Raw genomic sequence first — 25,349 nt, forward strand, 5'->3', positions numbered from 1 at the left:
GGCTGCAGGGAGGCGGTTCTGACCAATGGGGCTGCAGGGAGGCGGTTCTGACCAATGGGGCTGCAGGGAGGCGGTTCTGACCAATGGGGCTGCAGGGAGGCGGTTCTGACCCGAGGCCCCGCCCAGCTGGGGCTCCGTGGAGCTCAGACCAGACGAGACGCGGCGCAGGAAGCAGCTCAGCTCCTCGCTCTGCTGCCTGAGATGGTTCAGTGAGACCCTCTGAACAGAACCTCTGGGAACAGAACCGACATGGTGAGTACTGACTGTGGTCCAGCCTTGTTTGTGTTGCTTGTAGAAGGAACCGGTTCTGTAGCTGATGGGTCCAGTGGTACCATCCTCAGAAACACAGCAGCCTGAAGAGGATGGCTGTTGGACCAGAATCCAGGTTCTGTTCAGCTTCCTTCCAGGACTGATAGAAGGTCCGGAGGAAGCAGATCCAAGGTTCTGGTCGGGTCAGTGAGTTTAACAGTTGATGACCTTCATTAATCATCATCCTCATCCTCCGCTCCCTATAAATAGACTGATGAGTAACCAGACAGAACCAGTCAGACTTCCTTTCTGCTTAGTTGGAACCGGACCGGGTCATTTAGGGAAGTTCTGCTCGTCGTCTGACAGAACCTCAGGAAAACCGATCAGTTTGGTTCTTTTTCTCACCCAGAAATACGACTCAGTCCACCGGATCATCCTGATTGGACTGAACAGAAGTTCTGCTGGACGGGTTCTGTTCCTCCCCGTCTGCTGCTGCAGCCGTCATCCAGATCTGGAACAGAATCAGAACCAGCAGGCAGTAGAACCTTTATGGAGCCGGTGGACCCGGTCCCGCTGTAGATGATGGTGCTGCATGGATCCGTCCTCCATCATGGATCCTTCCAGACCATAGAGGTTCTGGTCCAGTAGCATCATTCCAGAACCTGTTTCACTCCTACGATCCTTTAGGTTCTAGTTGAATAATTTCAGGAGTAAAGCTTCCTGAAGCGGGAGAACCGGGTCGGTTCCCCCTACTCGGACCTTTCCTTCATTTTCTCTTTAATTTTCACTTTTTGGAAATAAAAAGGTGCTGATCCAAACCCGGCCGGGTTCTAGTCCTCCTTTACCTCCAGCTGCTTGGCTGAACGTCCCCGGATTCAAACCTTTCTCTCCATCATGTTTCCTGTTGCCATGGTAACGCATTGAGAGGCTGGAGCAGGTGGTCCAGGTACTGACCCGGTCCGGTCCTGCCTGGAGCAGGTAGAAAGGATGCAGCGCCTCTGCTGGCCGGATGAAGAAAGGCCGAGGAGGAGCGTGAGGAAGTGAGGTTATAAATAACGGCGGATGTGAAGCAGTGAGATAAGTTCCTGCTGAGGAACCGCAGAGCCATGCAGGCGCTCCACTGGGGACTTTATTTCTGCTCTAGAGTTTGATTGTTTCCATGGTTATTATCACAACAATCCTTTATTTAATTTTAGATTTAGTTTTTTCACACTTTGGTTCATTTTTAGGAACTGGGATGATTGCATTTCTTAAGTCAAACAAAGGTCATAGAAGGTTTTTAAAATACAGCTTTAACCTGACGGGTGTGAATATAAACGCATCATTTCATAAAGCTTCACTTTTCCCTTATTTCAGTTCCAATAATGAGCTTCCAGTTGCTCTGCAGGATTCCTGCTTCAGAGGCGCAGAATAAACTACAAATACTTCCTTATTGAAGTAGAAATGTTGGCAATTGATACTTTCCTGGAGGAATTATACTTTAAACTAAACTTTTTTCCTTCTACTCCTTACATTTTACAAATAGTCCATTTAAGCTCATTTTCATTATGGCCTGTTGGTATTTCTTTGAGGTTGGACTCGGTGCTGCCCCAACTTGTTGCTCACCAAATACCAAAATAAATCATTTTTCAAGATGATGCAAAGTTAAATGTGACACTCTTACCATTAGTTATAAAACTAAGAAAATGAAATCTAAGGAAGTTATCGTCCAGAATTGTAGAAAAATTTTCCTTTAATAGAGTAGAGCAGTAAAGCTTCTGGCTTTAACATTTTTTCTTGCATTACTTTTACTTTTATACTTGAAGTAGTTTTCATAAATGGTTCTTTTATACTTTTACTGGAGTAAAAAGCTGAAGTTGATCCTCTAACTTCTACTAAAGTGTTTTTAAACTGTAGGAATAAACATGAATAATTCTGACACCTCTGGTCTGGTTAAACTGGGTCAGTTAGAAGCTATGCTAACCACTGCTGTTCTGCCAGGCCAGCATGCCCCGTCAGGCCAGCATGCCCCGTCAGGCCGGCATGCCCCGTCAGGCCGGCATGCCCCGTCAGACCGGCATACCCCGTCAGGCCGGCATGCCCCGTCAGGCCGGCATGCCCCGTCAGACCGGCATACCCCGTCAGGCCAGCATGCCCCGTCAGGCCGGCATGCCCCGTCAGACCGGCATACCCCGTCAGGCCAGCATGCCCCGTCAGGCCGGCATGCCCCATCAGACCGGCATACCCCGTCAGGCCAGCATACCCCATCAGGCCGGCATGCCCCATCAGACCGGCATACCCCGTCAGGCCAGCATGCCCCATCAGGCCGGCATACCCCGTCAGGCCGGCATGCCCCATCAGACCGGCATACCCCGTCAGGCCAGCATACCCCATCAGGCCAGCATGCCCCATCAGGCCGGCATACCCCGTCAGGCCGGCATGCCCCATCAGACCGGCATACCCCGTCAGGCCAGCATACCCCATCAGGCCAGCATGCCCCATCAGGCCGGCATACCCCGTCAGGCCGGCATGCCCCATCAGACCGGCATACCCCGTCAGGCCAGCATACCCCATCAGGCCAGCATGCCCCATCAGGCCGGCATACCCCGTCAGGCCGGCATGCCCCGTCAGACCGGCATACCCCGTCAGGCCAGCATACCCCATCAGGCCGGCATGCCCCATCAGACCGGCATACCCCGTCAGGCCAGCATGCCCCATCAGGCCGGCATGCCCCATCAGACCGGCATACCCCGTCAGGCCAGCATGCCCCATCAGGCCGGCATGCCCCGTCAGACCGGCATACCCCGTCAGGCCAGCATGCCCCATCAGGCCAGCATGCCCCATCAGGCCAGCATGCCCCATCATGCGACCATACCTCGTCAGGCCAGCATACCCATACCATCAGCTCATGTTCAACCAGATATTCATCCAGGTGGCCATGGATAATATCATCATAGAACTAAAATTACTTATTTCTTTCCTTAACTCTCTAAAGAATGTAAATATACATCTTTAGAAGATGTTTGAAGACTTTCCGATACAATCTTTATGCTTTTTTCCATTTTCTCCATTAAACAGCTTCTCTGACGTCATCGTGCTCAGAGCAGTAAATTTAAAGAAACCATGTTTATCTGCATTCTAGTTGTTTCTTTAGATTACACACTCAGAGATGGGAAGTAACGAAGTACAAATACTTCGTTACTGTACTCGAGTAGATTTTTCTGATATTTTTACTTTACTTTACTACTTATTTTTATGGCGACTTTTTACTTCTACTCCTTACATTTTTACACAAATATCTGTACTTTCTACTCCTTACATTTAAAAAAAATTGGCTCGTTACTTTAGTTTTGAATCATTTCAATGGAGTTACCGTTATTATTTTTCACGTCATCAATACCAAATTCAATCTAATTGGATGGGAATCTACGTTGCATTTGACGCACCACTACAAGATGAATCGACAGATTCGGCGGTATTCATTGGCGGCGAATCATTGCAGCTTGGTGGCGGTGGCGTTAGCATAGTAGCATGGACGACGAGATGATTGAAAATGAACACAACGGAGATCTAGTCCTATTGGCAGACATCCATTTAAAATGTAGGCAACGGCATGAAAAAAGTGGTTTCTACTTTTACTTTTATACTTTAAGTAAATTTACAAGCCTTTACTTTGTTACTTTTACTTGAGTAAAGAAGTTTAATCAGTACTTCCACTTTTAGCAGAGTATTTCTTAACACAAGTATCTGTACTTTTACTCAAGTAAGGAAAGTGAGTACTTTTGCCATCTCTGTACGCACTATATACCAAAATGTTAACAGGAAATGAAAACATAAAACTCGATAAGACTAGATTTATTTTTAAATCCAAAGCCGATAAAGTTAGCTCCAGGAAGTAGCATTTATGTGCAGATCAGGAACAGTGATAAAACAGAGGATATAAATGCTTTTATTTGCTCAGGAAATACATCATAATTAACCTTTAACACATCATAGTTTAGTACGCTTCCTATTTTTAAGGAGGGAAAAACGTAACTTGGGTATTTTTGCAAAGTAAAATGGAGGGCGGCCGGGATGGATATCTGGATGATGGCGAGCTGATGGTATGGATAATGATTCCAGTACGGGTCGGGTAGTGACAGGTGGCCCCGAACCTGCAGCCTCTCTGATGCTCAGAGGTCAAAGGTCATGTGGCTGCTGATGCTGCATGAAGCTGCTTTCCTTCTCATCAGGTTGGATGGCCGGTTCTAGACAGGGGCCAACAGGGGCCCCAGGTAGAACTAGTCCTGGCTCCTGTTATGGATCTATCTACTCATCTGTCGATGAGATGCAGTAACAGACATGGCGACCGATGGCCACCCTCCACTCATTTCATTTATTTTTTTATTTCTATTTTAACTATACTTTTAAAATTAAGGTCCCAGCATCAATTATATTGAGAAAGGAAAAAGTTTTATCTGTTAAATGTAATTTAAAACAAAAAAAAGCTAAATTTGTTAGAAATAAATGTATCAGTTAGTTTGTTAAACTGGTAATCATCATTTAAAATACGTCATAAATATTAAAAAAGTCCTTAATTATGATGTAAAGGGAGCTAATTAACAAAAAATATAGCTTTATTTTATTTAGCAACTAATATTTCAGGGTTATTTCTTATTTTTAGGGATTTTTAATTTTAGGGAAAATTTACACTTTTAAGTTAGGAATAAAAATGTTCTATTGGAATAATTTCCCTTCATCCAACGAGCTGCTCTTTGGTTCCCGGCTGTCTATTTCCCTCTTCTTGTGTTTCATGCTAAACTAGCCCCACCCTGGGCCCCCTAGAAAACACATCCTAGAACGGCCCCTGTTTAGATGCATGGTGGAGCCTGCTAGCTGAGGTCAGAGGTCAAAGCAGGTTTTAAACCTGAATGGAGAGGCTGCGGCTGTTTGCGTGGAGGAGAAGCCTCAAATCAAGCTCCTTTTCCATAAAGTTCATCAGGAGATCGTTTACCTCTGGGTTCCTCCATCGTATCGGAATGTTGGGTTTTCCCACCGATTCATGGGAAAATCTACCAGTGGATGAGGCTGACCCCCCCTGGCAGAGGGCAAAGGTCAGGGAGGAGAAGGTGGTGTTCCCACTCTGAGGGCTGCTTCCAGTGTTCCCAGCCTGTTGGCTCCAGATAGTTTCCCTGGAAGGATGTCAGGCCGGATTTAAAGGGACAGTTCACTGAAGCTCTCTGAAGGCTAAGAAAAGGAGGAGTAATGGCGCTGCTTTCTGGCCCTTTAATGGCGGCCATGTTGGCGTTGGGAAGCATTGCGTTGAGGTGAGACACCCACAGTCACCTCCTGTGCCTTAATTAGTGTTTCCTGTGACAGAACATCATTAGAATGGAAAAAAATTCACATTTACAACCCCTTCGTTTCAGCAGATGGTGGCTCTGAGTGAGAAAACTTTCCACTGGTGGGTAGGAAGCGGGTTCATGGCGTCCTTCAATAAAACAAGATTTTTAATGGTTCTACCGATGCTCCTTAGAGGTTTCAGCTTCTGTTTCACACAGGAAGACTATTGGGGGCGCACCGCCTCCAACACCACCGAATAAAGGCTTCCTGAGTGAGCTACAGCTCATCGATCACACCGAGATCTTCTATCATGTTCTCTGCTGAAGAACTCGCCACCTTACAGGTTCCAGGGGATGGGTAGAGAGGAACGGTTGCTCCACGGGCTCCAGGGCAGGGAATTGAACCCCAGGCTCAGTGTCAGCTTCCTAGCATCTCATCTGTAGGGAAACGGGCGTTTCCTCCAACAGACCTTCTAGAAGATGCTTTGATGGTTTAGCTCTTAATCAGTTCATCCTGAATGTTCTCAGGTTTAAATCTTTATTTCACAAACACAAAATAGAAGAATAGCCACAGCGGTGTAAACCAGGGATCTAGAAACGGTAGATTCCCCATCACGGCGGCCACAGGAAGCGACTCCATGTTCCACCTCAGCATGGAAGTGAGGTGTTCCCAGTTTAGCCACTGGGCACTGGGGGGGGATATAAATCTCCAGCAACCCAGCCTGTTCTGGAAGCATCACTCTGTATGTTTTAGACTCAACGTTTAGATCCCAGCTTCTATCCGTCCTGTTTGCTTAAACCCTGAGGGTCTTAGGTGCAGCTTCTGCATGAAATTCCAAATGTGAATTAAAGCAAGTTCAGTTCCCAAACTATAAATTGGAAATGCAATTGTTAGTTTTTGTTGGACAGAAAGGAATATTTTTCAGGTGGAACCACTATTTTAAATGTCTGATTTATAGGTGATTAAAAAAAAGAAAAAAAAGAAAAATATTTGAAATGCCAATTTTTTCCAGAATAAACCAAAAAACAACGAAAAAAACAACGAAAGTCCATTAGAAACTCTACATGAACCTCAGACTTTATAGATCCACATCTTGACTATAAGTCAGGCTAATTTGGACTGAATTAGTTGAAACATGTTTGTTCCACAAAGGTTTTAGTGGACAGTGATCTGGGAGGAAATGGGATTTTAGCACAGTGCAGAAATGCATTTTTCCGCTCATAAAAGAGAATCTGATCCGACAAATATGCTGAGTTCCATTATTGCAGAGCTTCAGCATAAGACAAAGTCTTTGCTTCTTAGATTTAGCCGTTGTTTCATTGAAATTTACCAAGAATATCACCAAACTGAATAGAAAATAAGAATAACAGAGCAGCTAATGTAACGCATGCCGGTTACATCACCTTAATTGGTGACACAATGACCTCTGACCCCTCCTTGGAAAGTTCAGCCTCTAGTTTGCAATGATGGCGGCCATTAGGGGGCGGGGCTAAAAATGAATACCTGCTGTTGCATTACTCCCGCAGAGTCACACGTCAGGTGGAATTTTTTATCTAATTCTATTTGTAAACAAATAACTTTGAAACGTTTTAGAAATTTTAAAGCCCCATTTGAAAGGCATGTGGATGAAACACCATGTGACTGTTTGTTCCATTTCTATAAATAGATAAACATGAGCAGGTGTCAGCTGGGCCCACCGGGCTTAAGGGGTTAAAGCTTGTTGCTAAAACAGCAGAAGAGCTTCATCCCATTTTCCATCCAGGAGTTCAGAGACTCCTGGGTAGCAGAAACTTCCAGAATCAGTTTTATCAAGAGAGGAAATTAGATGAACTCCTCTCTCCATCCTCTGTGATCCAGTAGGAAACCGTTGGTTTTCTGCGTGTTTCGGTTGAACACATGATCGTTATCATACATGATCTGGACCCTGAGCCGCCTGGCTCATCGACGCCTGCCTAGAAGCAAGCTCTGGTGTTAGTTTGTGAGGAAGGCTGATGGGGGGGTCAGGCAGCTGGGGGTCAGCTGTCGGGGGGGGCTGATCCAAGCAGGCAGGCGTGTGCAGGAATCCCAGAGAGTCACAGCTGAGGCTGACATTGTTGCCGCGCAGCATGCAGACACACGATCAGGGCTGGGGGGGGGGGATTGCTGTGCAAACACCGTGAGGGGACAAGTCGCAGCAGACACCAACACCAGAGGATGGGAAGCTGATCCTTTATCAGCTGCACGCCTGCTGCCTGACCCAGAGGATTATGGGTGGGGGTGCTGACGGGGGTCTGCTGTGCTGGGTGCGCTCCAGAGGCCTGCATCCCGACAGGTGTCCGGTGTGTTGATGTCTGATGGTGAAAGGCCTCTTTGTGTCAGAGGAGCTGCTGACGGAGGCTATTCTGGGCCTGAAGGACGCTCCTCTGAATGGACGGGCAGCTTGTCTTTACATGCAGCTGAAGGGTCCAGCAGACCCCTGGAGGCTGGCGGACGTGACTCAGCCAGGGCCTCCTCCATGTTCCAGTGGGCTAAGAGTGGGAGAGAGCTCCTCCAGTGTTCCTCCTCTCCAGACCTCCTCAGCTGCTCCTCCTTCAGCATCAATAACAGATAAACATGTTGGTCTGGAGGACCCGACATCCAACGGCCCCAGAGCGTCAGACCATATGGTGAGGAAGAGGAGTCTTTTAGCTCCTTAAAGGAGGGGAGGATGAAAAAGAAAATCACTCTATACTCACAAGACAAATGGATAGAGAGGAAAAATTCATGGTTTATTTCAGCAATAAAAACTTCACTGCTGTTCATCAAACAGGAAAGTTGGATAAAAACATTTTTTTCATATTTTTAAAAGTTGCTCATTTCACTGAAGATCATGAAGCTTCTGTTATTTAGAAAAACCTTTACCTGAAATTTGATTATCTAATCCACAGAATCTCAGAAAGTGATCTAAAGTTGATTTTCTACAATCTTTGTGAAACCCTAAAAACTCATTTGATTAATTTATTCATGATGGGAAATTGCCAAACATTGGAAGTAGCAATAGAATATAGCGAAGCAGAATGATGAAAAAGGGGTCCCTATGTCCTCCAGCAGTCTAAGCCTATAGCAGCAGAACTATAGAGATAGCTCAGGATAACCTGAGCCACTCTAACTAGAAGCTTTATCAAAAAGGAAAGTTTTAAGCCTAGCCTTAAAAGTAGACAGGGTGTCTGACTCACGGACTAAAACTGGTAGTTGGTTCCACAGGAGAGGAGCCTGAGAACTAAAAGATCTGCCTCCCATTCTACTTTTAGAAATTCTAGGAACCACTAGTAAACCTGCAGATTGAGAGCGAAGTGCTCTGTTAGGAACATAAGGAACAATCAGATCTCTGATATCAGATGGAGCTTGGCCATTTAAGGCTTTATATGTGAGAAGGAGGATTTTAAATTCTATTCTGGATTTAACAGGAAGCCAATGAAGAGAAGCCAGGATAGGCGAGATATGATCTCTCTTTTTCATTTTCATCAGAACTCTGGCTGCAGCATTTTGGATCAGCTGTGGACTTCCTGATAGTAAAGAATTACAATAGTCCAGCCTTGAAGTAACAAATGCATTGACTAGTTTCTCAGCATCACCCCTGGACAGGAGATTGCTCATTCTTGCAATATTCCTCAGATGAAAGAAGGAAATTCTAGAAACCTTTTTTGATATGGGATTTAAATGACAGGTCCTGAAATCGATCAGATAGATCAGATTTAAACCAGTCTAGAGCTGTTCCTTTAATTCCAACAAAATATTCAAGTCTTTCTAAAAGAATATTATGGTCAACTGTATCAAATGCAGCACTGAGATCCAACAGGACGAGCACAGATACAAGTCCATTATCTGAGGCCATGAGAATATCATTAGTGACTTTCACCAGAGCTGTTTCAGTGCTATGATGAGTGGGGTCGGGAATTGATAAACTTTTTACGATTCCGATTCTCTTATCAATTCTGGTAAACGATTCGATTCCCTATCGATTCTCTTATTGATTCTGTAAACAATGAACCTGGTAAGTTCACGATGACATTCATCTACCTTCGCCTGGGACATTCTATCTCTGCCTGCCTCGGCGAAAACAGAAGGCAGTGAACGGGAGCTGCCAGCCTCTGAGCCAGCCAGGCTACCCGTCTCACCACAGTCATCTAAATCTATTGAAGAAAGCATCCGTTTATTGAAAAAGGATTACTGTACAATTTGTGGAAATAAACTGATTTCCCCGATTTAAATAAACTGCGGAGCAACTTCGTAGCATGTTTAATAACGCCAAAAAGGGTTAGGAAATAGCATCTGATTTACTAGGAACCACGTTAAGCTCAACCAGTGATATAAAACTAGCTACTTCCCACCAGAGTTTTCTTCCATGTTAGTCATAACTTTAGCTTTATTGCCAATTTGAAATGATTGCAAAGGGCCTTGTTGCCATCTTTCTCTTCCTTAAAATGAAGCCAAACTTGCAATCGCTTTGACTGCTTTTGTTTTGCTTTTCTAGACCTACGCCTGGTCACGTCGTACTTGCTTACTAAAAGCTGTGTGCGTAACTTCAGTAAAAAACGTGACATAAGTCGTGCGGCCCAGCGCTCGGCTCTGGTGCTGCCTGGAACAGTTAAGAAATCGTTAAGTGAGCTGCCAAACGGTGCCGCGGAGTTGGAACACACCGAACAGGTTTTCGATTCCCATCCCTACTGATGAGCTCTAAAGCCAGACTGAAACTCTTCAAAAAGTTCATTATGGTCTAAGTGATAGCACACTTGTTTGGCAACTACTTTCTCAAGAATTTTAGATAAGAAAGAAAGATTGGATATAGGTCTATAATTGACCAAGTCATCTGGGTCAAGAGACGGTTTCTTAAAGGTATACAGGACCATTGTTTACTTTGGGGTGGATCATCAAAATAAGTGGTCCTTCTTTTTGTCGATCATTCTGGTGATATGTTTACGTAAGGCCGAACTACACGCTTGTCCCCATTTTCACTTACTGGTGGTGAGTCGGACATAGAGGAAAAATTGCAAATCTTCTTTTAGAAAGTAAGCTTGTATGAGTGATGCATACAGCAGCTTTTAAACAGAGCGTGCACAAGGAGAAACGGGTTTGTGCACGAGTTTAAAAGGCGTTCCCTCATGAGAGGGTACAGGATTGTGCTTTTTATTTTTAATGGAGAGGGCGGGTTTTTTCAAGGAGTTAAAATTAAGTTAAATGTTTCAGTGAGCAGTTTTCTATTTTACCAATGTTTGGTCAACAGATCAGTTTTATTTTTCCAAGATTTCTGTTTTTTTGCTGTGGATAAGATCCATCTTTGTTGTTTGTATTTTTTTAGCTGTTAGCAAACTAAGTACAGCAGCTCTTTAGCTTTCCAAAAAAGTTAAAATCAATCCACTTGACATTTTTTTTCTATTTTGAAGACGTTTCTCTTTCCATCCAGGAAAATTTTTCAATTCAAACTGTCAGAAATAGCGTTGAGTTCCAGGTTTTACAGAGTGACCAAAACCAAAGCCTTGTTTTGCCTTAGAAAAAATGCAAATTGAAATGAGTCCACCCCTTATTAATGGCAAGTCGTTTGGGTTCTTTATTAGCGTGCAATAACCGATACTGGACTATGCCTCTGAAAGGGGGGTCATTAGGGGGTAATTGTTGTCCTGAATTAGCAGGCCAGATGTTTGGTCTCCTGTGAAGGGGTTGGGGTTGCAACGATCGCGGGAAGGGATCAACTCTTTTTGAAAGCTGGAATCTCAGCCCCCCCCCTCTGTTTAAGGTTGGTTTTTCTTTCTTAACATAGATTGCTTCCTTCACGTTCCTCTCAAACCACCTGTCTTCTTTGTCCAAAGTGTGAACATTCTGGTCCTTTAATGACTGTCCTTTGTCCATAAGGTGCAAAAGGGCAGCAGAGTCCTGTCCCGAGGAGGTCGCCCCTTTTTTAGCTAAACATCACAAACGCTTACAAAAGAAAAAACCCTGCTATCAGTTTTACACTTGCTCATTTCTGTACCTGCTGAGTTTGAATAGTTTGTTGCTGAATTTAAGCCTGTGCTTAGAGAAACAGGTCTGAGTGTTTTAACGTAGTCGTTGAGCCTTTCGCTGCTGCTGGCACCGTCCTTCTCATGGTATTTACCATCGCTTCCTTCATTAGGAGGTGGCATGCAGGGGACTTTTATTAACCACCAAACTGTGTGGAAATTATTCACCATGTGAGTTTACCTTTCAGTTTTTAAAAACAAACTGCATTTACAATAAGCAGCCCTTCACAGTTCTGAGATATTTCTCACTAATGCGATTTTTGAGTCCGGTGCTTTCAGCCAAGCAACACATCTGACCACAACATCCTGCTTGTCAACTTTGTGGTTTTAGTTTAGAAATGTTTCGTCACCCAAAGCTCTGCCTCCTTGACAGCTCTGTCATCATCAGAGCCGGACCAGCAGAAGAGGATGTTCCGACTGGCAGCCTTCCCACACTTCCTGCTGCTCTGCTCGGGTTAATCTGCAGGTGACTGAACATGAGGTCGGGATGCATGGGGCGAGAACGGGATGCATTGGGACAAAGCCATGCTGGATGCTGGGTCTGCAGACAGGAGCAGAACAGGCGGCAGGTTACTCAAGCCGGAGAGAGGAACTATGAAGAAAATAGTTTTTTCATTTATCTCTCTGTAGGAAGCAAAAACAGGAAGTGAAATTACTCAGAATTCATTTGTCATTTAAAACCAAAAGTAGAAAAACTACCTGGAACCCAAAGCTGCTTTAACTGGGAGCAAAGTTGAAGTGAATGGTTTTAATCATTGATGGCAGGAGGAGGTTCCTTCGGCAAACCCTTCACTATGGCTGCAGAGCCGTGAGGGTTCCAGTGGGTTCTCCTGTGAACATAGTCAGTTCATGTCATGCCTGGTGGAGGTGAGGGACCCTTTATGCTGTGAAGGCGGCAGAAAGACTCTGCTAAAACAACGGAAAGCTCCACCATCAGTGGCGTTGTACGGGTGGCGGCGGGTCAGCATTGCTCTGTCAGCAGAAACATGAAACATATCAAAGCAGGGAGGATTATGGGAGAACGTGGTTTTAAACAACGAAACCACGTTCTGATGGTTTGTCCTAGATGGCCTGAAAGAACTGAACATACAGAAGATCCGGCTCTCAGATCCGATTCCTTCTGGTGAATCAGGGGAGCTGAAACTTCCCATAACTGGAGTAAAGAATTTAAACCACAGAGATGCGCCCCTTATTGAGGCGACGCACAAGGGCAGGCAGCCGCGGCCACAGCTAACACTGAAGGCCAGGAAACACCTGGGTACACCTGGTTTTTTTAGCTTTTTATTTTTAGAATATGATCAAATGGAAACGAACATAATAGAATAGAACATGATAGAATAGAACAGAACATAATAGAATATAACATGATAGAATAGAACAAAACATGATAGAATAGAACATTATAGAATAGAACAGAACATGATAGAATAGAACATGATAGAATAGAACAGAACATGATAGAATAGAACACAACATGATAGAATAGAATGGAATAGAACATGATAGAAAATAACAAAATAAAATAGAATAGAACATGATAAAATAGAATAGAATAAAATATGATAGACCAAAATAGAACATGATAGAATAGAATAGAAGGTTTTAGAATAGGACAGAACACGATAGAATGGAATGGAATAGAACAGAATAGAACAGAATAAAACATGATAGATTAGAACATGATAGAATAGAACATGAGGAATAGAATGGAATAGAACATGATAGAATAGAATAGAACATGATAGAATAGAACATGATAGAATAGAATAGAACATGGTAGAATAGAATGGAATAGAACATGATAAAATAGAATAGAGCATGATAGAATAGAATAGAACAAAACGTTATAGAACAGAACATGATAGAGTAGAATGGAATAGAACATGATAGAATAGAATAGAACATGATAGAATAGAACATGATAGAATAGAATAGAACATGGTAGAATAGAATGGAATAGAACATGATAGAATAGAATAGAACATGATAGAATAGAATAGAACATGATAGAATAGAAGAGAACATGGTAGAATAGAACATGATAGAATAGAATATTACAAAACGTTATAGAATAGAACAGAACATGATAGAGTAGAATGGAATAGAACATGATAAAATAGAATAGAATAAAACATGATAGAATAGAATAGAACATGATAGAATAGAACATGATAGAATAGAATAGAACATGGTAGAATAGAACATGATAGAATAGAATATTACAAAACGTTATAGAATAGAACAGAACATGATAGAGTAGAATGGAATAGAACATGATAAAATAGAATAGAATAAAACATGATAGAATAGAATAGAACATGATAGAATAGAACATGATAGAATAGAATAGAACATGATAGAATAGAATAGAACATGGTAGAATAGAACATGATAGAATAGAATAGAACATGGTAGAATAGAATGGAATAGAACATGATAGAATAGAACATGATAGAATAGAATAGAATAAAACATGATAGAATAGAATAGAACATGATAGAATAGAACATGATAGAATAGAATAGAACATGATAGAATAGAATAGAACATGATAGAATAGAATAGAACATGATAGAATAGAATAGAACATGATAGAATAGAATAGAACATGATAGAATAGAATAGAACATGATAGAATAGAATAGAACATGATAGAATAGAATAGAACATGATAGAATAGAACATGATAGAATAGAATAGAACATGATAGAATAGAACATGATAGAATAGAATAGAACATGATAGAATAGAATAGAACATGGTAGAATAGAATGGAATAGAACATGATAGAATAGAACATGATAGAATAGAATAGAACATGATAGAATAGAATAGAACATGGTAGAATAGAACATGATAGAATAGAATATTACAAAACGTTATAGAATAGAACAGAACATGATAGAGTAGAATGGAATAGAACATGATAAAATAGAATAGAATAAAACATGATAGAATAGAATAGAACATGATAGAATAGAACATGATAGAATAGAACATGATAGAATAGAATAGAACATGGTAGAATAGAACATGATAGAATAGAATATTACAAAACGTTATAGAATAGAACAGAACATGATAGAGTAGAATGGAATAGAACATGATAAAATAGAATAGAATAAAACATGATAGAATAGAATAGAACATGATAGAATAGAATAGAATAAAACATGATAGAATAGAATAAAACATGATAGAATAGAACATGATAGGATAGAATAGAATAGAATAAAACATGATAGAATGGTGCAGCCATCGCCACAAGAACTGATCATCCGGTTTAAGACGGAGGCAAGATAACAACACAGAGACATGGATTTTTGTTTGGCCTGCATGCGATTATTTCTGTGAATGAGCGGCTGCCATTTACTGATGATTGCACACCGGTGTCAGTTACGGTATCAGTTATTAAAAACGTCAAACAGAGATTTATTCAGTGAATCAGGTGATTAAAAATGTTCATATTGAGTTTGATGGAAGCAGCTAGAATGATGAGCAGCAGGGCTGTTTTCATCATCCATGAGGAAGTGATTCCGTCCTTTTTTCATGACAAGAAGTGAGGAGCTCTCAGTCTGGAAAAAATATTTTTGTTATTCCAAATTATAAATGTTCCTTTTTTTTGCAAAACATAAAACTGACTAAAAATGTGTGGCTTATGCTGTTTGGGCTTCTTTGGTGAAAACATAATTTGCTGTGTAACCATGGTTGCTGTTAGGTCAAAGGAAAGGACGCAGAGGAAAGGATGCAGAGAGGAAAGGATGCAGAAAGGAAAGGATGCAGAAAGGAAAGGATGGAGAGGAATGGACGCACAGGAAACAACACAGAGAGGAAAGGATGCAGAGAGGAAAGGACACAGAGGAAAGGACGCAGAGAAAAGGATGCAGAGGAAAGGAAGTAGAGGGGAGAGGGAGCAGAGAGGAAAGGACACAGAGCAAATGATGCAGAGGAAAGGAAGTAGAGAGAAAAGGACGCAGAAGAAAGGAAGTAGAGAGAAAAGGACGAGAGGAAAGGAAGTAGAGAGGAAAGGACGCAGAGGAAAGGAACTAGAGAGGAAGGGACGCAGAGGAAAGGAAGTAGAGAGAAAAGGACGCAGAGGAAAGGAAGTAGAGAGGAAAGGACGTAGAGGAAAGGATGCAGGGGAAAGGCACTATTCAGTTATAGAGATGATCCCTTCCAGATATCACCACACCCCCCACCCCATCACAGAGGAACAAAGTACCTCCCCGCTCCAACCGGTGAACAATACCTCCTTAACGACCAACCCTACACAATCATAGACAGGTTTCAGATATTACAGGCTAACAATGTAACCAAACGACCCATTCATCAGTTACCATTTGCATGTTACCAAGCAATACAAGGCCTTGTCTATAGAAAGACTCAAACTCACTGCAGATCCAGACATTGGAATTGAAAAAGCTTCCTGGAGGGGAAGCGAAACGTCTTCAAATCTTGGAAACCAAGTCCAGTGGATGGTCTTTGTTGTTTTTTTTTTTTTTTTTACTTTTACGGAAGGTCAAAGGATGCAGAGGGGAAAGGAAGTAAAGGGGAAAGGATGCGGAGGGGAGAGGGAGCAGAGACCGCCTTGACCGGCTGCAGCGGATCATTAAAGATGTTCAGGTTGTTTTTAGTCCATCTGTAGAGTCTGTCCTGCCTGAACAGGAGCGCTGTGCTCCAAAGATGGGAGCGCTTTGACTGCTTAGACCAAGGGATCCTCTCTGGGTTTAAAAATCTCCACAAAGTACCATCAGAGAACGATCCTGCTCTCACTGACAGACACTCTGTTTGCATCAAACAGTTTGAGCCTGTGTGTGTGTGTGGGTGTGTGTGTGGAGGGGGGGGGGGAGACCAATACTCTAACCTTTGCTAAGCTTCACTGGGTTTTTGACACTGAGTCATATCTTTGTTATTTAGTGACATTTTACTATGTTGATATACTTTCTGTTCTGTTTCAGAGTAAGTTTGCCAAAGCTCTGTACGACAACGTGGCAGAGTGTCCAGATGAGCTGGCCTTCAGAAGGGGCGACGTGGTCACGGTGCTGGAGCAAAGCGTGGCCGACACCAGCGGATGGTGGATGTGTTCCCTGCACGGCAGACGGGGTCTGGCCCCTGCAAACCGATTAGAGCTCCTGCTGCAGACCTCCACTGCTGCAGAACGCCTTCGACACGACAGAGACAGTGATGTCAAGGTGCAAAACATCTACCAGATCCCCAGTACACCCCGGCCCATCAGCAGCCCTGCCTATGAACGCATGGACATTGTCTACAAGGTCCCATCTGTGCCTTTGTCAGCTTCCTGCAGTCCGATCATGTCGGCTCTGAGGCAGAGCCCAGATGGAACGGCCATCAACAAGGTATCCATCTTTTCATTTCTGTGTCTGTCAGTGAAAGGCTAAACCTGTTGGTTCCTTTGAAACGGTAAACCCACAGAATGCTGCTGCAGGAAGCTGTGGACTCCTGCTGACCAAAGGCCTCACATGTGGGGACCAGGGGCTCAGTGAAAGGACAGGAACGCAGCACTCAGGCCTTTATGGGCCTTGTAAAACAAACAGACACAGACTTCAGACACTTTTTACTGCAGACAGCAATGCCTGCTCTGCGGGACCCTAGAAATGCACAAGAATGTTCCTTGGTACAGCGTGTTGGGAAGAAAGGCAGCCACATGTTCATGATTTCCTCCTCTGCCCTGAGGTAGCCCTGTTCCCCTTTATAGCAGCCATGCAGAACCTGCTGAGCTGCATGGTTTCCTTAACGAGGGCGAGTTTAGTCTGACAACGGAGGGACATGAGGGCGAAAAAGTGCAGCGATCTAGGAGGAAAAAGGGTCCCAGCGTTCTCGCGCACCACGCTCTTCCAGCTGGTCCAACTTCACAAGTTTTTTCCCTAATTTTGGTCATAACAACAAAACAAGCCGACCTCCTGTCTGCGGTCAGTTACAATTTGGGAGAGGTGCAGCAGAGTGTCTGCGGAGGGAGCAGGGACTCCTTTTTGTTCACTGCGAAACCTATGCAGATGACCTAGTTTCAAAGTATAAATCAGCCTTTTGGCTTCTCCACAGAGGAAACACTGTCCTCATGAATGTGTTGAGGCTGAGGTCAGAGAGGTAGCTGCAGCTTTGTGATTTAACGGTTTGCTCTTATGTCTGCAGCCTTCCTTCTGCATGGCATCCAGCCCAAAACAAGTTTACGATGTTCCGCCCCAGTCAAGAGGAGCTTCCCTCCCTGTTGTAAGCACACTTATTGATCAGCAGGTCTCTCATATTGCCACCTGTGTGGGTCTTCATCAGATATCCTGCTTGTTTTGTGCAGGAATCATCCCCTTCCCTCCAAATGGCAATGCAAAAGCCTACAGCTTCAGTTCCAGAGACGGAGAAAAAATCGGAGACTGCAGAACCATTAAGGGGCAACGATCAAAGAGACTCTTGTGTGAGTTTTGCACATCTTTTATTAATCAAGGAAACAAGGTTTTAAGAACGTTCTGTTTGGTGGCCGAGGGCTGCAAACGTCACATCAATACATGATTTAACAGCAAATTTCAAAGGTCCTGCAAACACAAAAACATGCAAAGAAAAACCGCTGCAAAGGAGAAAAGCTGCAATCACAGATAAATAAAAGCAGCAAAGCTTAGAGCTGCTGCTACCACAAAAAAGACACCAAACACATACAAAGTAAAAAGTTTGGATGTCTCGAACCTTTATTTAATGTGAAATCATGTGTGAAAAGCAGCCGCATCTCGCAGCAGGAAGGTCTGTGGTTAAACTCTCACCACCGGCCTTTCAGTGGGAAGTTAATGGCCTCCTAATGTCCTGATGCAAGCATTGCTGCACTCTTTGTACTCTAACTGTCACGTTATACAGAGAAATAAACATTTTCTGGTTTTCTCTTACACACACACCTCTGATTGTCTGGGTCACAGAAATCTAAAACAAATTTGGGGCGTGCAGGTGGAGCGGTGGTTAGCACGCACGACCCATGTACGGAGGCCTTAGTCCTCGACGCAGCTTACCCGGGTTCGAAAGCATGTGGTCCTTTCCCGCATGTCTCTCCCCCTCTCTCATCCCCCCCTTTCCTGTCAGCTTACTGTCCAAAAAATAAAAAATAAATCAGCCACTAGTGCCTTAAAAACTAAAAAAAAAAAGAAAAGAAATCCAAAACAAATTCAAACACTTCTATTAAAATGTTCCCAGTTCATCCTTTAATTATTTTTCATTTCAATTTGTCTTTTGTTGTGAGCTTCACAAACATGTTACTCTTTGGCTTTCACTTTAACTACAAATGTTACGGTGGAGCAGAGAAGCTACGCATCAGAGGGCGCTGTTTCCTATTAACTGGCACCAAACCCTCTGAAAAGCAGCCACTCATCTCTATTATATTCCAACGGATCTACAGGATCGACTAGCCGAGCTTTTTGACTTATGGTGCGTTCACACCGAACACAAAACCTGCTTTGAACACAATTTTGCTCGCCGGATAATTTGTCTTGCCAGCAAAAGCGATTTGCTCAGCCGGTGAATTTGTGTTGAGTATTTGTTTTGGTAAAATGAGCAATGCGCTGAGGTTAGCAGGTCATACAGTGATGCTCCTACTTTGGGGAGTCCAAGAGTAGCTGGATCAAAACCGTGTTCCCTGGAGTTAAGGTAAGGTCAGGCGGTTTCCTGTAGCTCAGCCAGGCCGTGTTGCCAAATTAGCGTTTCTGCTGCCATTTTTAGCACCTTTTTAGACCTCTCCGCCCCTTTTATTTCAAAATAGCACCTAGCGCCTGGCATGGTTTTTGGGTGTTTGGCCCCATGCAGACACAGACAGGGAACAAGGAGCAGTTAAAGACGTTTATTTAGGCTATACACAAATATGAATAGCTCACAATGTGAGCTGCAGACAAGGTTTGGAACGTCAGGGTTAGGAGCACTGCGGGAGGAAAGAGGAAACTGATCAACACTAAGATAGTAAGGGAGATCTGCGCTGATGCTGCTTCGCTTACCACCAGGTGCAGATAACCTATCCGGGGACGGTGAGTGGAAGAAAGGGTTCTGCAACTCACTGCTTTCCAATGGGAGGAGATGGCTTAGCGACAGGTGAGCTAGCGGATCGAACATAGGCGGGAGCCCGAGCAGCACCACAGCGGAGACAGGTTCGAGGAGCAGCTGAAGGAACCAGAGTGAACCCAGGAAGGGGGTTTCTTGTCCGGCTTGGTAACACAGAGGGGAACAGCAGGGATTCAGTAACCAGTCTTCAGCGCATAGAGACAGACAGTGAGTAATCCAGAGCATAAGAGCTGAGGGAGACAGGTTAGAACTAGGAATCCAAAACATCCAACTCACAGGAACGAAGATCTGTCGACAGGACAGAGGCCTAGGCGTACCACAACGGTCTAACCCCCAGATTCCTCATACTCCGTCAGCGCTCCGCCCCGCTCATGTACGTCGAGCGGAGTAATCGTCTTTCATGTAAAGCAATGAGAGCTGGTCCACATCCACGGCTACTCCTCCGCACGTCACAAACCACGTACGTCTTCTCCGTCCGTCACTGCCAAAATACGGAGGCGAGCTATTTTTGCTCCGGTCCGGCCAGGTCAAGATCCACTATTGCAATCGCACTAAACAGGAAAAAGAACATCGAGAAGAACCGGTTTGTCAAATTAAAATTTAATAAGAACAGATCTGTTACTACAAATAAGAGCATAATTCTTATATATTTCAAAAACTAACGCAGTTTATTTAAAAGATTGGATGCAAACTATTGGTCCTTCAACAGACCAGAAAGCAGATTTCTCATCTCCATCAGAAACATCTGCTGGATGCTGATGGGGAATTTTTAAATATGTCACATTAAATTAAGCGTTCATTTCTGCATGTTTTGCTCCTCCGAATTTAATTATAATAATAACGCAATGCTCTCCCCGGGCTCCGAGGAAGTCGGAGCGTAGCAAGACGGGAGGAACAGCGGAGGCTGTAGGCTTTGCTTTGCAGGAGGTCTGGTGCGCTGCGGGGAGGAACGGAGATGGAAGTTAAGGGGTTTCAGGGTAACACTCTGGCGTCCTTCAGCTGACTGAACGCTCCTCTTAAGCTGCAGCCAGAGCAGCCCCAACGAGCCGCCTGTGGAACAGAATCAGCAGAGCATAGAACCCTGACACTGCCACTTTCTTCTGTATTAATGGAGACTTTAACGACAGCACATAAAAGCACCGAACTCTGTCCTCCTGAGCGAGCAGCTAGTGGATCCGTAAGTTCGCGCTCTGCTGTCATCATGCAGCAGAGATACAGAAGCTAACCTGCTCCACTGATTCGCAGTCCTCTCTCTCTTTCTGCTTGTCTTTTCTCTGCGTGTCTCTGCACTGCGTTCTTCTTCTTTGTAAGGTTTTTTTTTTAGTGGCTGGCAAACAACTGATTGTTCATAATGAAACTAACTGGTATGGACCGTGGAACTAAAGGGCCAGTTATTTATTTTTAAATAAACACTGATTGGTTCATGCTGGCAGGTCAGCTGTAAACTCATCTTTGTTGCAGCATAGCTGATTTAAAATATTAGATAAAGTTCAGCAGCTGCAGCCTCCAAGGTCCACCCTGTCGTTTTTGGTGCCAGTTATTGGGAAACAGCGCCCTCTGCTGTGTAGCTCTGTGTACTATATACAAGACAACATCATCATTGCTCTGCTTCAGCTGAAGTAAAAGAGAAGGAGGAAGTTCTGAAGCTGAATTTGTGACTCATAGCAGCAGATTCAAGCAGTTTGTTAAAAAAAAAAAATATTTAAAAGATAAAGTGGGAGGGTTTCATTTCTGCTTAACTGCCACTGATCTCTTTGAGTGCTTGAATTAGTTTTGCACCGTTTGTTTTAGATCAATTGGAACTTCAGACTGGAAATTGAAAAGTCCGAAAATCCATCTAAAATGACAAAAGTCCAAAGTGACATTAATAGTTTGCAGCAATATTTTTGGATGAGTTGGAGAAAGTAAGATGTTTTTTATTTGGATCTACTCAATACACTGAAGAGGTGTAACTTTTTCAGTCATTGTTAAAGTAGAGAAAACTGCAATTAACAAACCTCTGTTTTCACAGAAGTCACAGAAACACAGCTCCATGCTGCCATCTGTTGGTATTAGACTGAGCTGATCCAGGAAGTTCAGATAGAAATAGAGCTATAGAACTGTTGACTTTGCTGTATTGACCTGATCAGACCCACATGCTGTTTATGCCTGAGTTGTGAAGTTATGGTTTGGATTTGTTTCAGTTAGCAGATATAGTCTGTCTGCTTCTGTCTCCTTGAACCCCAGTGGGCCTCAGCAGATGGCCGCTCACACTGAGCCTGGTTCTGCTGGAGGTTTCTTCCTGTTCAAAGGGAGTTTTTCCTCTCCACTGTCGCTACAAGCATGCTTGGTGTGAGGGATTGCTGAAGAGTCAATGAGTCGAGGCAATCAGCTGGTTTTCCTTAGATAGAAAACTTTGAATCAATCTGACTGGATGATCTGGTTGATTTGGATCTGAGATGACCTGATATGACATGATGTGAATTGGCGCTATAGAAATAAACTGTATTGAACATATTTTTATTTTTTTGAATTAAGAACACCATGAATAACCTAAAGAATAACTTTACTGTAGACGTTATTATTGGTGTTTATTTCTCTTTGTACAATCTTACCTGTTAAATGATGAACTGTATGATTAGAACTGATTTTCTTCCTAAGGTATATGCAGTTCCTCCACCCGTGGCCTCCGACCCAAACTATGACATCCTTCCTCGCTCAGCCACAGAACACCAACGTAAACTCTGCGCTGGATTTAGCACACTTCCTTCTCCCCAGAAGCAGGAGTGGATCTACGATGTCCCAGCCGGGTCAGAGAAGCAAAGCAACATGGAGGGCAACTATGACACCCTGCCAGCCAGAGCTGAATGCAGACACGTCTACGACACTCTTCCAGCTCGGAGATCAAATCCAGATTTCCTGATCTATGATACACCCAATGCCTCCAAACTATTGCCCCCACTTTCAGACAAACACCCAACAGAGAGATTACCGCCGGAGCAGGACCACCTTAGCCAGGTGGTCAGCGATGCTTCAGAAGATCATAAAGACCTGGAGAGAAGGGGCGATCCAAATAAAACTTTGGAGCACAAAAGGGTGCGCCTGCAGCGGATGAGGAACTTTTTGGCTTGTGCATCTTTCCCTGACCTTCCAGGTGGTGGGAAAACTCTGGTGGCTGGAGAAGAGCAGCTCAGGCTTTCTACTGAAGTTAACCAGAGGATCAGCACAGCCTCCAGCTCTTCCACCAGCTCCTGTGACTCTCTGCCCCTGAGCTCATCTTCCCCTGAGCCTCTTCGAGAAGTGACTCTCTGTCAGGAAGACGCCTGCCGAAAACTGCTTGAGCTTCAAGAGTCGGTTTGTGGGGCCGTGCCGCGGCTCATGGACTTTGTAAGCAGCAACTGGAGGAGTAAAACCCACCTGGAGAAGCACCTCCAAGAAATCCAGGTAGCAACAGAGAAGGTGGTGTCCGCTCTCACCTGCTTCCTCAACTTTGCTCTTGATGTGAGGGGTAACTCTCGTCGCCTGACTGACACGAACCTGCAGGTCAGGCTCCACAAGCAGCTCTCCATAGTGGAGGATTCTGTTGTGATCCTCCAACAAACGGCGAGCTCTCTCAACGCAACCGGTTGGGCCCTTGACTCCCTCTGCCAGGACCCGGGCCAGGTCCAGAACCCTGACCAACTGGACCGCTTTGTGATGGTGGCCCGCACCGTGCCTGACGATGTCAGGCGCCTTGTCTCCATCATCTACGGAAACGGTAAGCTTCTGTTTAAAGCTCCGCCACGAGATCAGGAGCCTGTGAGCAGCAGGAGTCCACCACAGACCAAGGAAGGTCTGGATAAACCAGAATCAGAGTCAGGAGAGGACGACAACGACTATGTAGAGCTACAGGTGAAAGACTCAACTTTATCAAAGACGTTACGGACATTATGACACGTCAAGAAAAGCTAAAAGTGTTTTTTCACCTTTCTCATAGAAAAAGACTGAAGAAAGGAGGCCAGAAGAAACGAATAAAGAAGCGAAAGAGAGCGTCTCACCAGTCTGCCAAAAGGTATGCAGCAAAACAATCCTCTGATCATTCAGACTTTATCCTTCATCTTTTCAGACGTGTCTGCCTCCCTCTGTGGTCATTTAGAGACGTTCAGTTCATTTAAAAAACTTCTCTGATTCCCTCTCTCCTTATGGAACCAAAGATGTTGCAGAGTCAGCAGATTGCAGGTGGTTTAGCAGCACAGACTGTTTCTGCAGAGTGAACAATCTATGTTTACAGATCTAGCTCCTTTCTATTTCTAACAGGTTGCTTACATTTTTTTTTTTATTCAATCTATAACATGGATACATAAACACCTGATTTTATTTTATTTATATATTCAATTCTGTTTAAAGTAACAGATCATAATTAAGCTTTACTGCTGATGAATTTCTTTATTCTGACCCCGATTATTTTTAATCTGATCCAGACTATTGACATCATCACTGTAGCTTTGTGTGTTTATAGATTTATGGCCTTTTATTTTCATAACATGGAGCCAGCAGATGAAGGTGGGCCTAAAGTTCTGGAATGTAATGCAATCATCAGCATCATAAACCTCATTTTCTGATGTTATTCTTCAATAATTATTGTGAATCTTTGTCATCTGTAGTAAGATTTAATCTCCCTAAAATATTAATGCATCCACTGGTTTATCATGAGGGACAAGAAAATCAATGAGGCTCCTGCAGATTGGGAATGGTTCTTGTAGGACATTCTGTGCGGCTCCAGCTGAAACTGTTTATGAAGGATCAGTAGAGCTCCTAACTTGTCCTCTGGTGACATGGTGGCTCATTGTTGTGTTTGCTTTTTTATTATATTTTTTCCTTTATTTCTGGTTAATATGTGCTTTTTCTCAGGCTGAGCCCAGAAGCAGCGCAGAGGAACAGCAGCCATCCCTGTCAGAGCACTGCAGGCTCTATTTTGGAGCTCTTCAAAAGGCCATCGCTGGATTCGTGGAGAGCCTTCGAAATAACCAGCCACCAGAGAAGTTCATCTCCCAGAGCAAACTGGTCATCATGGTGGGCCAGAGGCTGGTCAACACTCTGTGCAAGGAGGCCGCCCGTCGAGGCTCCTGCCAAAGCCTCCTGTGTAAGAGCAACCACCTGTGTGCGCTCCTCAAGCAGCTGGCTGTGGCCACCAAGAAGGCGGCCGTGTACTACCCAGACAAACAGGCTCTGCTGGAAGTCCTAGAGTTTGCGAAGGAACTGGCCCAGAGAGCGCAGCATTTCCGTAAATCACTCGCCCTTTAGGCACATGAAAGCAAACATGTCATCCTTTAACTTTTTCTTTTTTCTTTTTCTATGACCTCTGAGCCACAGCTGGTGATATGTGTTGATTAGTAACAAACGCAGGTTTTCAAACGTTTACCATAGATGAGAAGTCGCTTTGGAGGACCTCCTTGCACATTTAAGATGCTGGAACTTTTCCAATTTTAAATGCAATTTTAGAATAGGGTTATAGCTATTCTTTTTATACTTTACTAAACCTTCTGTAAATGTGGTTTATTGCGTTTGAGATTTAATTTTTTTAGGTAAATGTGCCTTCTGTAAATATCTTTGTAAAGTTGCCTTAAAAACTGTTTTTGCCATTTTCTTTATCACGTTTGAGATTTAATTTTTTTAGGTAAAAGTGCCTTCTGTAAATATCTTTGTAAAGTTGCCTTAAAAACAGTTTTTGACATTTTCTAAGCTTGACGTCAAAAATGAAAACAAAAACATTTTTATCTGTAT

At 43.7% G+C, this 25,349-nt stretch overlaps 1 protein-coding gene across 1 annotated transcript; it reads left to right on the top strand.

Moving 5' to 3' along the window:
• The first annotated feature begins 118 nt into the window (after nucleotides 1-118).
• Nucleotides 119-25,349, top strand: cass4 (Cas scaffold protein family member 4). The gene is made up of 7 exons (XM_038289157.1): nucleotides 119-252; nucleotides 16,523-16,921; nucleotides 17,715-17,792; nucleotides 17,875-17,991; nucleotides 22,248-23,477; nucleotides 23,563-23,637; nucleotides 24,477-25,349. The coding sequence occupies exons 1-7, from the start codon at nucleotides 250-252 to the stop codon at nucleotides 24,867-24,869; spliced, it is 2,295 nt and encodes a 764-aa protein (XP_038145085.1). The 5' UTR covers nucleotides 119-249; the 3' UTR covers nucleotides 24,870-25,349.

Source organism: Cyprinodon tularosa, unplaced genomic scaffold, assembly GCF_016077235.1.
Source record: "Cyprinodon tularosa strain WSP-4 unplaced genomic scaffold, ASM1607723v1 ctg264, whole genome shotgun sequence".
In the NCBI taxonomy this organism is placed as follows: domain Eukaryota; kingdom Metazoa; phylum Chordata; class Actinopteri; order Cyprinodontiformes; family Cyprinodontidae; genus Cyprinodon; species Cyprinodon tularosa.

Coding starts and splice junctions, on each gene's coding strand:
- cass4 (XM_038289157.1), top strand. Junction 16,922..17,714: donor ATGGAACGGCCATCAACAAG/GTATCCATCTTT, acceptor TTATGTCTGCAG/CCTTCCTTCTGCATGGCATC. Junction 17,992..22,247: donor ACGATCAAAGAGACTCTTGT/GTGAGTTTTGCA, acceptor TTTCTTCCTAAG/GTATATGCAGTTCCTCCACC.